General features: G+C 37.8%; 1 protein-coding gene across 2 annotated transcripts; it reads right to left on the minus strand.

Moving 5' to 3' along the window:
* Positions 1–1,317: 1,317 nt before the first annotated feature.
* On the minus strand, positions 1,318–13,480 carry LOC133458528 (N-acetyllactosaminide beta-1,3-N-acetylglucosaminyltransferase 3-like). Of its 2 annotated transcripts, XM_061738525.1 has the most exons (3): positions 13,298–13,480; positions 10,290–10,376; positions 1,318–6,189 (listed from the first exon to the last, which is right to left on the minus strand). In XM_061738525.1, the coding sequence occupies exon 3, from the start codon at positions 6,177–6,179 to the stop codon at positions 5,055–5,057; it is 1,125 nt and encodes a 374-aa protein (XP_061594509.1). In that variant the 5' UTR covers positions 6,180–6,189; positions 10,290–10,376; positions 13,298–13,480; the 3' UTR covers positions 1,318–5,054. The 2 variants fall into 2 exon arrangements, with proteins under 2 accessions (XP_061594509.1, XP_061594511.1); XM_061738527.1 differs by lacking the exon at positions 10,290–10,376.
* Positions 13,481–14,582: the final 1,102 nt, after the last annotated feature.

Genomic DNA, 14,582 nt, shown 5'->3' on the forward strand with positions numbered 1-14,582 from the left:
GTGTAAGCAGTGAATTGTGCCTACAGTTTTGAAAAGTGTGTGTTACAAAATTACAAACTGAGTGCAAAGCAGTATTTGTGCTTTTAATTTCGCTAACTCAGTGAGTGGTTTTGCTGTGTGTTAATAGTTTTAGAAATTGTGCTACAAGAACATAATTAGCGCCTAAGCTTTCAGAAAAAACTGTATTATTATTATTATTATTATAGTGCTTAGGCTGATTGCAAAGTGAACTAATTCTCTAAAATTGTTTTCACATGTGAAAGTGTGCCAGACAGTTAGCAAAATAGTGTAAATAATAGCCATACATGTGTATAATTTTGCTAGGAGTGTTTTGGAAATTTGGCAATTGAGTGTAAGCAGTGAATTGTGCCTACAGTTTTGCAAAGTGTGTGTTACAAAATTACAAACTGAGTGCAAAGCAGTATTTGTGCTTTTAGTTTGGCTAACTCAGTGAATGGTTTTACTATATGTATTAATAGTTTTAGAAATTGTGCTACAAGAACATGATTAGCGCCTAAGCTTTCAGAAAAAACTGTAATAGCATTGAACGGACAGCCAACCATACCAGCAACTGAAATAGCCTCCAATAGTGTGTATGTCCACATCAGCCAATAGCCTATATATAATATACATACAGGTGAAGGTTGGGAAATTAGAATATGGTGTAAAAGTTAATTTATTTCAATAATTCAACTTAAAAGGTGAAACTAATATATTACATAGTCTCATTACATGCAAAGCAAGATATTTTAAGCCTTTATTTGTTATAATTTTGATGATTTGAATTGTTTATTGATTTCATAAAATATTCAAATTTTTGGATATTTTTTATTTGGGGTTTTCATAAACTGTGAGCCATAATCATCAAAATTATAACAATAAAGGCTTGAAATATCTCACTTTGCATGTAGTGGGAAATAATATATTTGTTTCACCTTTAGTTGAATTTACTGAAACGAATGAAGTTTTGCAATATATTCCAATTTTCCAACCTTCACCTGTATATTATGACATCAATAAATGAAGAGAGCGAACCAACATATGTTGCTGTCTTTAATATATCCTGTCCTTTATTTTGTTCATTATTGTTAGTTCTTTGTTCATGTGTATGTGAGTGTGACAGACGTGCATGGGACAATTGTGAAATACGGAATAAACTGTGTTCCGTATTTGTTCAATACGGAACGCAACTTTTAATTCCCAATTACGTAAAAATTCTGTATTTCAAGGGACGGGCGGCAAGCCTGGTGACATCTAGCCCTGGGGACATGTATTTACATCAGGTGTGCATTAGAAAACATAAAGGGAAACATGATGTGGAAGGTACAATAAAAATGTTGTCTTTAATCAGCATACTTAGAAAAACAATTTCACTTTTTTTTAATTTCACAATTACCGGTAGCACTTTGCTTTATAGGCATGATCAGCTGGTTGTTGGAGTGTCCTTAAGATTTATTAACCAGCTTCGATGACGCAGTCACAAAATGATACTGCTTCCAGTCATATAAAAATGATATTATCACCAGTCCCTCCCAAAATTATTGGTTTTACATTTCAGTACATGATAAAAGTTTTCTTGGCCCTTACCAGGTTTTAAATTTAGGTAAATACAGCATTCAGATGAACAACATTTAACATATTACAGTGCCATTTTTTTTATTTAAAATGTTTATTTTAAAGTAAAACCAAAATGCAAAAGCAGAAAATGAAAAACTAGTACAACCAATGATTCAGAGGCTCGTAGAACCAACTTCAGCAGCAATAACTTGACATAGTCATTTTTTGTATGAAACTGTTGGCTTCTCACCAACAGCATCACGTTGGTCTTTAACCTACAGACATCCCAGTAGCCTGGACAGCCATCTTAATCCTTTTCCCCTTTGATACAAAGAATGTCATTTATTTCTCCAAACTGAGACTATAGTTTTATCCTGCTTCACTGTTTTCCTGCAGAGTTAAGAGATATACAAGATCTGTTTTATCCTTCTCATAACTTTTAAGATATCTCATATCGCTCTGACACGGTATATATCATACTGTGTCTTCTTTACACAGTGTGAGGATGTCTTTTTTCCTCGACTCTTCTCCAGTGTCATTCTTTCTCAGCTAATGATAAGGGCAGCGCCTACCATGGCTGACAGCCCCAGACACCCGTCTATGTCCTATGTTGTCGTTTGTTTGGGTGTGTTTCTGTTCTCTTGGATGGGCTGTACTGGACTCGTATATCGTTGTATCAGGACACTGGCTCAATGACAAATAAAGACTCTTATTACTTATCATCACTTATCATGTTCTGGGTCTCTGGAAAGTGCCTAGAGACAACTTTTGTTGTATTAGATGCATTTATACAAATAAAATTTAATTTAATTTAATTTAATTATCTTATCTTATCTTATCTTACATATCCCATTTTCTTAACTTTCTCAAAGGTTTCATATCTCAGGCTGAAAACCCAGAGAACTGTCTCTATTAACTCAGTTTCTCTCATTTTCAATTCAAATTATGGATCTCACACTGCAGATTATCCTGATTGCAGAGAGTTAAGTTTAATTCGCCCCAAATCATACAAATATCCAAAAGATGAATATACAAGCACTAAATTATAAATCTATTAATTTTTGATACCCGCTTAAATTACCCAGAGTCGGGCAGCACAGTAGCATACTATTTCATCACAGCATGAAGGTTCTTGATTCTTTTTGGGTGTAGAATACGGACTCTTCTTGAGCTTGTGTACATTTTCTCCAGGTACTCCTGCTTCCTCCCATAGACAAAAAAAAAACATGCAAAAACATACATTACCCCCGTGACCCTGTTTACTATGAATCTTAACTATTTTGAAATAAAATCTGTGATCACACAAGTATAGTGTGAGTGAGAGTACATACCTCTTATTTGAATAAACTGCATACATGATTGTGAAATTGTCAAATAGCTTCCCTAGACACATCAGTATATGGATATACTAAGATTAATCCATCAATCTTTCCATCCCTCCTTTATTTATGCCTGCTAATTCCTATTTTAGGTCACAGGGATCTGCAGGAGTCCATCGCAGCTGTCTTCAGGTGAAAGGCAACACTATGGATGGTTCAAAAGTCCATCTCAGGGCTACAATTGGACAGCCAACAACAAACACTGCATTGGAAGATCTAGGATCAATTAACCTGAATTACATGTTTTTGGACTGCAGGGAGATTTCTAAAAGTTTTCTAAAAGTTTGTCTATATTTTAGGAGAAATATAGAAGACAAAACTGAGTCTCAGTCTCAACTGAGGCTAAAATGAGAATCAACATGTTATCCTCTGAGCTGTATAAGAGCAAACTTTGTGCAAAAACATTTTCCTCTTTAGGCTCAAGACAGATACTATAACATAATCCCACTATTATCAACAAGCACGTGTCCCTTAACTAATCACTTTTAGCAAACTAGATCTAACAAAACAGCTCTTTTTTACATTTCCCTCACATTTACATTTGAGGGAAGGGAGAGATATGACTTATGACCACCTCATATGTTAATAAGACCAAGGCACCAGTCATTATTCGCTAATGCCAGTGGAGTGTGTCTAGATTTTCAAAAGCTGCCTTCTCGCCAGAAAACAAGTGATGGTGTTAAATTTCACCAAACAAAAACTGTTTATCTATTTAATAATTCAAAAATAATCACAATGACTGATTTAGTCTACATCCATTTGAGATGATTCAATCATAACACTTATTTGCAAAAGAAAATTGAAACTCTGAATTTGGATTAACGCAGCGCAGCAGGGGGGATTTCCATTGAACCGAATTTTTTGAATAAGCGTAATTCTCGTAACTCATATCTCTTCCTGTTAGACTTCTCCTCAATGGAAAAGATGGACAAAAACATCTCGTGTGTGTGAGAAGTTACTGCCACTGCTGCTACCACTAATGAGAAAATGAAGCAGCGGATGATCATTCAGAAGTAAAGTCCTTACGTGATACAGTAATGCATAATGATTAAGTACTGTTATAGCACAACTTCATCGTATTAATGAAGCCAAAAACAGCCGGAAACTAGATTTTGACGACTTTAGATGTACTGGCTACGTCACATCCAGCGCTGCCAGAGACGTGGAAATGTGCAAAAAACTTTTCCATTACATTTTTGTAATAAACTGGATTATCGAATCACTTGAAAACACCACCTCATGGAAGCATAAAAAGGTTTCAGTGGTATTTGGGAGTTTTTTTCGAATGAAGCTGCTTTCACATAGAACGCGGTTTGCGCCGCGCACACCGCCGGGTCTGCGCAGAACCGGCGCAGAGCTGGCGCAGAGCTGGCGCAGAGCTGGCGCAGAGCTGGCGCAGAGCTGGCGCAGAGCTGGTGCAGAGCAAGGCATTGCGCACATATTTGCTGCAAGTTACTAGGCGCCCTTTTCCCACTCGTTTGGACGTACAGTAGCATACACCTCGGTTTGAAAAATGTGTCTGTCCTTCCTTCAAAGAAAAGCACTGGCTTTAGTTCTTCTTCTTCTTCTTCTTCTGAGGAGGAGGAGGAGGAGGAGGAGGAGGAGGAGGAGACGAATACAGGCTCATACCACTTTTAAACACACCTGGTATGTCCAAATTCTGGGAGATTTCACTCCACTTTTGTCCCTTTTTATTGAGGTCACGATAGGCCTGCAGTCTCATCCCACAGCTCCTCACACAGACTCACAGCCAAGATAATGTTTTCCTCCATGTTGATCGTCTCTGATCTACAACCTGCAAGTTTTCTTTTACCCTCCACCACCTTCTCTCCTATTGGACGTGCCGAGATGTCGTCACAGCGCGGCACGGTGAAATAAAAAAATGTTAAATTTGGGCGCAGGCCGGCGCGGTGCAACGCTGCGGCATGCGCCATCTTGCTCGCCGCCAAGCTCGGCGGCAGAGCGGACCGTTCTTGCGCGGCGGTACCACATACACAATGAATGGGAACGCCAGCGGCGGCCGCCGCTTTGCGCGTTCTATGTGAAAGGGGCTTTGGAGGCATTTCCATTACAGCAATATTTGGGTTTTGTGCAAATCTAAGGGGTAATGCAAACATTTCAGATTTCACCACATTTTAAATGTGGGTCCTTAACTCTGTGCCACATCAGATATAAATGACCAGAAAGAAATCTGTGTACCAGTAAAATATCTTTATAATAGCAAGGACTGTATTCATCTATTTTTGAGCCAGGTATGTGCAGTCCTGCTGTCTTCACACCCATATGGGAGGCAGGACTAAGTCCCGCTTTGGCCAGACACATCCCCAAGTAAACGTCATCAATTGGGAGAATGGTTATGGATTTTGACATGCGATATATAACCATTGCTGTGTAGCCAGACAGCAGAAAGCCCCCGCCACCACAGTAAGGGGGGTAAGATGCCGACTCCTGCACTTGAACTGGGATGAAGTACTTGCTCCTTGGTGATCTGATGGGACCCACATTCTGAATCAGATGGCCGGTGTAGAGATGCTTGTTCCCATTATTGTCTGTAAGACTTTGGAGATACGTAACCATGTTGTCTGTGTGTGCAAAAACATCGTCGTCGCCGTTAAGTAGGAAGCGAGCTTTCGGACAGTTTCTTTCCATCCACTCCAAGAAGAGTATCTGCTTCAAGGTAAGATTGTAAAACGTGTCGCTGAAGTCCCACTGGAGAATGTCACTGTACTCGCGTTGCTCCATCTCAAGCAGTTTGTTCAATCGTTCCTTCTCAAAACCAGCACCCGAAGTTCCTGAGATGAAGACCCTCCGAATCCACACGCCGTTGTGCAACCTCTCTGCAGCCCAGGTTTTGCGCAGCACCTCTCGGCGGTCGTAGTTCCCCGGGGAGCTTTTAACCACCAGCAGGAGGAAGACGTCTCCGGACTGTCCAGCTCCACCACATTTATCAGGGGTGTCCAGTAGCATGGGATAATGACGACAGTGCCGATAATAAAGAAATTCTTGGATGTTTTTAGGAAGGCTTTGGAAGCCACTGATATTGGCAGCACTGCTATTTTTCTGACATTTTGGCCAATTGTATAAATAAGAGTTACTTTTATTGGGGACCTGTATTTGGTCCCGAACCTCTGTCTTTAACTGAAGATGTACAGTCTTCTGATCAACTGAAAGTTTAAAAAGATGCATGACCAGCAGGAAGAGGGCTCCCACCATGAAGAAAACTCTTGCCTTGATTCTTCCCATCCTTGACCATCTGCAGCAAAAAGACAAAAACACAGTTTTCATTTTAACACCCATCACTGTTGTGTAAAACTATCAATTTGACTAACTACAAAGAACTGCCTGAAGCAAATCATGCAAATCCTACAATCAAGCTTAAATAAGATTTTATGCTGAGGGGATAGTTTACTGGGTGTTCAGGAGAAAAAAAATGTCTTCAAAGTAACAGTGGAGACTATGGACAGGATACCTGCCATTGCTCCTTGTTGTTGTGCTAAACAAAAGAATGAGCATAATAAAAATTTGCATATGGATCCTGTTCGTATTTGCATCCAACCATGGATTTATTTCAGACTCATTTTGCTTTAGACATTGCAGGGGAAACATTCAAAGCAGAGCTGCACAGCTCTCACCCACACTTACTGGTTTTTATGTACTTAAAAAAAATCAAATCCCTAAAGCATTTGCAATCTTGTTTTTTCCATCAAACTTGTGACCATGGATGAGGAGATGTAGATCAATCACTAAACTGTCCAGAACAGTCCATTAAAGAATCTGCCATCACTGCAAATGCAGCAAAAATGCTGCTTGTCCATCCTGCTTCATGCTCTCATAACTCATTACCAAAGACCCCAAGAAAACAGTCCTCTTATGGGTTCATTAGCTTGAAAGTGTCCACCTGCATCAGTATTGTTCCTCAAACAGGGGAATGAGGTTTGGTATTCAACAGGTAATAGCGGGCTGTTTTCCAAAATGGTTGCAATTGTTTGAAATGAAAGGACGAATATGAACAGAGGCGATGACATCTGATTCCAGCACACAGGACAAAACAACCTAAAGCTATAAACAACAAATGGCAATGGATGTTAAAGCGCCAACATATCCTTCATCATTTTAACACTTCTTTTCAATCTAATGCAAAGCAGATGTTTGTTCATTGAGTCCTCTGTGATTTTTGCATTAGAGTAAGGGTATGAACCAACCCAGGCATACCAAAACAACTACACCTCATATATCTGAGACTTCCTGTCATCTCAGGGCAACTTCCTCTTTGCTTGCAAATCACACAACTGCATGCTGCACACCACCAACCGATTACATTTCCTCCTTACCAACCACTCAGTAACACCCAGTTACACAAAACAGCATGCTAAAGTATCTTCAGGAGGGCTAAATGGCATCTGAGGTCATCGTGATACAACAGCAAGGCAAATGAAGTGCTATCTGAAACAGCTTTTGTTCCTTCTCTAGTGTGCCTTCCATCAGCAGGAAAAGTTGTTTATGTTAAAAAGAATGAAAAACAGCAGAAACAATGACAGCCTCTTCTTTGTTCCATTTCAAAGGGCTCTGTTGGTTCTGAACTGGAGCCCTCTGAAACATATTGCAAAGCTTTCCTTGTTACTTTGCATTTCCCAAATCAATCTACCATGCAAAATGAGACACAGAAAGACGGATAATGCAGTTCACCTTATCTTTACATCAAATGTGGAGCACAACTACATAGGTGTATCTGATCGGAGCTTTTGTGTGTAATGATGTAACTGATACACAATACAATACTATCATTGTGGGTTTGACTCATACTAGTGTTGCGCCACAGCGATGTGTTGAAACAAAGAAAAGCCTAACATCAACTGCAAAGCCTGACCCCCAGCAGGCTTCGCAGGTTCATTAAGTCGCACCTACTTTATGTGTGAAAAAGATGTCACTGGCCTCTCATTGGGCATGGACCCCAAAACCTGGTTGTCCTATGTCTCCTTTTCCTACAACACAACCCATTGTACATTCATTCAAACACACTACAACACATCACACAGTCACCAAACTGCACCCATCACTGTCTTTTCTTTCCTACTCTCTCGTGTCCTACTCTTTCCTAGTTTTTCACGTTCCACCTTTGGTGATCTTAGTCCTCTTTGGCATAATTTAATAATTCTTTTTAATTATTAAGTCTTTTTTAGGGCGAATAAAAATATGGTAGACTTTCAAGAGGGCAGGTGAAGGAAACACACTCACACACACAAAAAAAGCCTCTGTTGCAAGATTAGAATGCATGTATATATATATATATATATATATATATATATATATATATATATATATATATATATATATATATATATATATATATATATATATATATATATATATATATGTGTGTGTGTGGCCTTTCAGTTTTAACAAACTTGGTATTAACCATCAATATATATATACAGACAAGGGTGGGGGGATGGGGGGCTACAGCTGTTAAAGTGTGTGCTAATTGTTTATCTGACATACGTTGCTGGATCTCAATGCGTTTCCTCGTCATCGAAAACAAAGCTTTTCCTTATTTCCTAGTTAAATAACAAGAGCACACATGAGCCTCACATTGGTGTGCTCTGTGTGGGAAACAACAGAGGAACTTAGTTTTCTTAGCCCCCCCACACACATGACATATGGCCTCAGACTTCCTTTGTTCTCGCTGAGTGTGATGAAATCTTGTCCACCGTCTAACAAGTTTCGGTCAAAATACAATCCAGAAACAGAACCGAGCAGGTTTTTCAAATGTTTTTTAAGCTCTGTTCATGTCAGTAAGTTGTGCTTCTTTTGAATTCGGTGCTACGGCTTTGTATGGTTCACTTCAGATGTGCAGCAAATACAGCAATATGGGAATTAGGCTGAATATAAAGACGGTGAAACTGGATAATTATATCCAATTATAATGGATTATAATTATATAGTTATAATTATAATAGCTATGGTCCGGGTCTGCGACACTGAAAATCTAAAACACACACTGAAGGACATATTTTCAAACTTGGGTTTCCCCCTGAACAAGGTGACATGGTGGTGTCATTTCAAAGTTTTTTTACTTTGTAGTGACTCTTGCAAACCCCAGTTTTTTACCCAGTATGTGTCCCCTTCTGATACCTCAGTAAGATTTTAGAAATAAGATGCTTGCAGACACAGGAACAAGCCTCAGGCATTGCTGGTGACACTTCACATTATGTTGCTCCTGTTCAGCTCACATTGGTGGTGTATGAACATTTAATATCAAGCAGGTGAACACTGATTACAATCTAATAATTTAGGTTTGAATTAACTTCAAAATATTTCTTTAACACTCATTAAAGTTATACGTTTACACTGAATGCTGCATATCTGTGGCATTGTTGCGCAAGTGAGAAAGAGCAAAGCCGCAAATGAACCATTTAGAAATTTTGCAATTTTGTAAGCTGTTACGTGGTTATGTCCAAATATGTCAGCACAAAACCTCCTGGGGATTTGGTTCATGAGAAAGTTCTTTTGTGAAAGTTACATTTGTAAATGAAATGTATGAGTTATGGAAGTGATTTTAGGTAATTGTGTTTTTTTTAGTCCTCACACCCACACGCACTCATTTACTGGTTTCTAAATGATCTCTGCCTGATCGAAAAGGCCCAAACAGTTTAAAAAACTGCTAAATAAGAAGCAAAAAGGAGAATATCAGCAGACAACTCTCTAGAGTATAGATGAACAGACGAACACACTTCTCAAGACATTACTGTAGGGTCTTGCTTTGATATAAATCTGTGATGTTTTTGTTTTACATATATTTTGTATATCGATAGGGGAATTTCCAATAAAACCGTTCTTTGGGAAAAACAATTCCAAGTTTGATATCCATATAAATGGAAGAAATACTCAGTTTATGCTCTGTGCAAATAATAAAGGATAAGATATCTACATTTTTACCCTTAGTAGTAGTTTCTTCTCTTTCCGCAAGCAGCATTATGTCCCCATAGCAAACTAAGCAGCTCAAGTTCATAATCATACATTAATGCACAACACATTTCATTTGTTCATTAAGCATTACAAATACAATATAGTTGTTTCACTGGTTTTTAACTGTTAATGCCATCTGATAGTTTTATAAAGCAACAAACAAAACCACATGAACACCAGTCTGACAGGACCTCTTTAACTGTTTAACAGAGGTGTAAAAAAAGATGTGACTGAGCTTTTAAACCGTTTAAATTCATTCTCAACAAATATATCATCGTCTCTTTATCTCCTCGAAAAACAAAAAAGTGCAGTTCTTGAACAGTACATGGCACATTTGTTCGATCTGCATACGAGTAGTGCCGTTTTCAGCGGGTACGTTTTGCTTACTGGGTTTAGAGCAGCTGTCCTGCAGGGTCTCCTGTGTGGCGGCGTCGGATCAAACAGTCATGCTTCCCCTCGAAGGGGTGGAATATGCTACAAAGACATGTGTGTCAAACAGTTGGTAAGTTCACCAAACTTAACGGTTGTTCTGCAAAATGTGTGCAGAAAAAGGATGTTCCACAACAACGACTTAATACAACCCTGTTACAATGAAAGTGAGGAACTAATTTTCTCAGGAAAAATGAGAAACACAAGAATTTCACAATTACCAGTGATGCTAACATGAAAACTGCATTGTTAAATGTATATGTTTCTGTTCACTGTAAGTTTGCCTTTGAAAATGTATATTTAAAATATAAACATTGTTTATTTGAAGGTTGCTGTGTTAGACATGCCTTCTCTTTTTTTTCATGTATTTTGGATGAAGTTGTTGTCATTTCTGAGCCATTTTTCATTTACTCATGTAAACATTCAGTTTAATCACTTGCAAAAAGAATCTTACACAAAACTTTCCAAATAAATAGAACAAAAACATCCTGTCACTTTGTTTCTTACACCTCAGTTTAAGAAGATGTGTATCATTGAGCTGTAACGCTCTGCAGGACACTCCTACACGACTCACCCAGAGTGGAGCTTCATCATGTTTATCTCCACCTGGCTTTACATTGTGCTGCTTGGACCATTGTAGTGTTAAAATGTAGCACCACTTACAAAACTGAAACCCTGCACAAGAGGACGATGGCTTAGAGATGAGTGTCTAAAGTTACCAGCTACAACCAGCCGCCTTGAACAGAACTGAAGAGACACTGTTCAAAATGGAGCTGTGGTACTTCACCTCTGTGATATTAAAGCATGCCACAGACGTTTCAATAAAACCTTCAGACACTGCCAGTTTTCCTATTCCAACATTTTCAATGTATAAACTGTATAAATGTTTCTGTTTTTTTTTTTTATTACAAACTACAGTAGTGCATTTGCTTGCAAAGCAACAGAGCAGTGTCTTCCCCCTTAATGGGCATTTTAAGCAAATAGTTTTTTATTAAGAGTGGTTTCCAAGTTGATGATTACACAGAGTGCATAGTTTCTCCACGAATTTTATGGGAAGCAATGAGTTCACTCCCCACCCCTATTTTCTGTTTATGTTAATGATTTGTCTCCTCCAACTCAAGTCTCTGATGTCGGTTACATTTCATTTTTTCATTATAGGGCAAATAACAGCTTAATTTGTTGAGGTAAAACAAAAAATGTATTTGATGCATTTTTGCAACATTACAGAAATGAAACTTTAAACAAAGAGGAAAAGATAAAACTATGAACTAAAGTAAAACTGTATTATATTTAGTGCCATCTACCGGAATAAAGTTAACCATAACCAGTAATGGTGGATTATTGGAGGTTTATTTATTGTTTTGCAGTGTAATCAGTGACGACATTAAGGAATTACATCTCTTTAATATGTGTGAAGATGGTGGTTGTCATGTGGATTCTGTGGTGTACGGTAGTTCTCTCTATGCTGCAGCTTTAAAGACATTCTGCAGGATCATTGACAAAAATGGCTTCAATTAGTCCAGGGGGTATTAAGATTAGAATCTGGATCAACGCAAAAAGATTATTTGGTGTGATGAGCACAGATTAATCCAGTTCAAGAGCTTGTACTGGGATAAGAAAACCAGTGGATGAGGATATGGACCCATCATGGTAAGAGTCTATGTGCAAGCCTGTGGGAGTAGTATGACCCAGGGTTGTTTACGTTCAACAGTGTTATGCTCTCAACAAGAAATTGAGCCAGCTGGCTACCTGAATATACTGACTGACACCTTTTTTTCTTTCCATCAGTAGTTTTTATTTTCTTCCCTGATGGTATGAGCATATTACAAGAGGAAAAAGATTTGCCAGGCTCAAGACATAAAAGAGTGAGTCAGAGTGCAGGAGACATCTTTCACACAGGGATTCACCTGAACTCCACTGAGAATCTTTGGGAAGAATAATTTACAAATAATACGCAAACCACACATAATATACACAACAGTTTGAGCCTCCCATTATTCATTTAAGATTTTGGTAAAAAAAACACAAAAAAAAGAATTAAACTGTGGAAGAAAGTCGTTTTTGTTTACATAAACCTATGCATTTATACAAAAACAATGCGTGATGTCATCAAAAATAAAGTGCAACAAAACAATTAGGAAAATCTTTTTTTCTTTTGTGGCTATATCTTGTGGCTATAACTTAGTCTGACATTATTATCGGTGATGAACTGCTTTTTTTCATCTCTGTGCAGATGGAGGAAACAAGTAATGACATGCTGCCTCATCCGTTCAGCTGTTTAGTGTCAGTCAGCTTAACATGAGCGGAAACAATGAGTGTAAAGTTTAAGAAAGAACATTTATGTGATGCCTCATGATATAAACACACTTATTTTGTTTTTAAACATTAAAACAACATTAAAATAAATTTAAGTAAGAGCTATATTAGGTCTGGTCAGGTATATTTCCGATATATGTAGGCTACATGTTTTGTACCACGAGCTTTTTCGGAAAAAGTTCAGATTTCTTTAAATAAATTAATAAATCACAATTCAGGAATCAGAGATACGGCTCCGATCACTTACTGTATAACTCAGCGTAAGAAACTTTTTTGTAGTTCCGACTCCAATGAAAATATGAAACCTTTACAACCAAGAGTTAATGATTACTCTCCGTGTCTGACGGGCTACTAAAGCCTAAAATAGCCTGATTATTAATCATTATAATTACTTGCCTACACATTGATTTTTTTTATTCCGGCCGGCCACAGTTATAATTTCCCCTTTGAACGGGCATTTTCCGCTCTTAAGGCTGATTTATGGTTCCGCGTTACACCAACGCGTCCCCTACGGCGTAGACTCTGCGTCGCTTTAACGCGGAACCATAATTCAGGCTTTACAAACTGCTCCATCTCCCTCTGAGCTCTGTTCCTTGAACTAGTGATAAAACACAGTTTCATGTGAGTATGTGGGTAGTTGGTTTCCTCACCGGTTAGAGAAGCTGGTCCCTGTCGTCCGTGTGTCCGTGTGTCAGGATCCTCCAGGATCCTCCAGGGCCGGGTCGTCCCGCAGCGCGGCCTCCGCGGGGCTGCTCCTGCAGGGCGGTGCCACCTCTGCTGGAGCTGCTCACGCTGCAAGCAGCAGGCTCTGTGGCCAGCAGGACACCCAAACTATGAATCATGCAGCTCAGTAAAACCACATTACTGCATTTCACAAGTAGGCTATACTTTATTCGTCATAGGATTTTCGTGGAGGCGCACTGAGAATTAAAATTTATGGATTTCAATTAACCATCGAGCATACCAGGGGTTTGATGTTATTTAATACAAACTAATGCAGTCCTTTTACCACAATGAGGTAATTAGAGCAGGAAATGAAACAAAGTACTAACATAAATCTGTTTAAAAAGAGATACAAAAAATTATTTATTATTATTTAGGTATATGTAAGAGGAAATGAGTTAACGAGGAGTGTGAGAAAGAAATAAAATAGGGAAAAGGTATATTATACTTGCTTAAGATATGTTTAGATATTTATGTGGATATCTATGTAGTATATATTATATGGTGAGAGGGATAGTTATAATTATGTAATATATGTTATATATTTATTAGGTATGTAGCATATATATATATATATATATATATATATATATATATATATATATATATATATATATATATATATATATATATATATATATATATAGGGATATTTATGTAGTTTATATATTGTATAATATAATATGTATGTAATATTTATATTTTCTATATACTTATATGGATAATTATGTAGTAATACGCATGTTTATGTACCGGTAGTATTTATATAGACTATATTTATTTATATTTATGGATTTTGTGTAGATATAATAATAACAATAAAGTAAATTCATAGAGTTATAAAGGGGTAGGAACTAGGAAAAAGTGTATACTTCTTCCTACTCCTTTTTTCGAACATGTGTGCATATGAAGGTGTTACTGTTTATTTTTTATTTTTATTTTTATTTTTTATATACATGTTCGTAATAAAAATTAATTCATTCATTAAATGTTACATTGATTTTGACCAAGCTCCAATGTGGACCCATCAAGAGTAAACTTAGTACCTTTTGCACTTGTAACAACAAGAAATAGGTAAACAGAAAAGGTAGCGTGAGAGGAAAAAACAATGAAGCCAATAGTTCCCGGGATGTGGTCCGTGTGTGTGGAGTTCCAAGCCTGTTTGGGTACTGCAGCTTCCCTCCATGGTCCTAAAACATGCGTGTCGGATTA

Source organism: Cololabis saira, chromosome 13, assembly GCF_033807715.1.
Source record: "Cololabis saira isolate AMF1-May2022 chromosome 13, fColSai1.1, whole genome shotgun sequence".
NCBI classification, from domain to species: domain Eukaryota; kingdom Metazoa; phylum Chordata; class Actinopteri; order Beloniformes; family Belonidae; genus Cololabis; species Cololabis saira.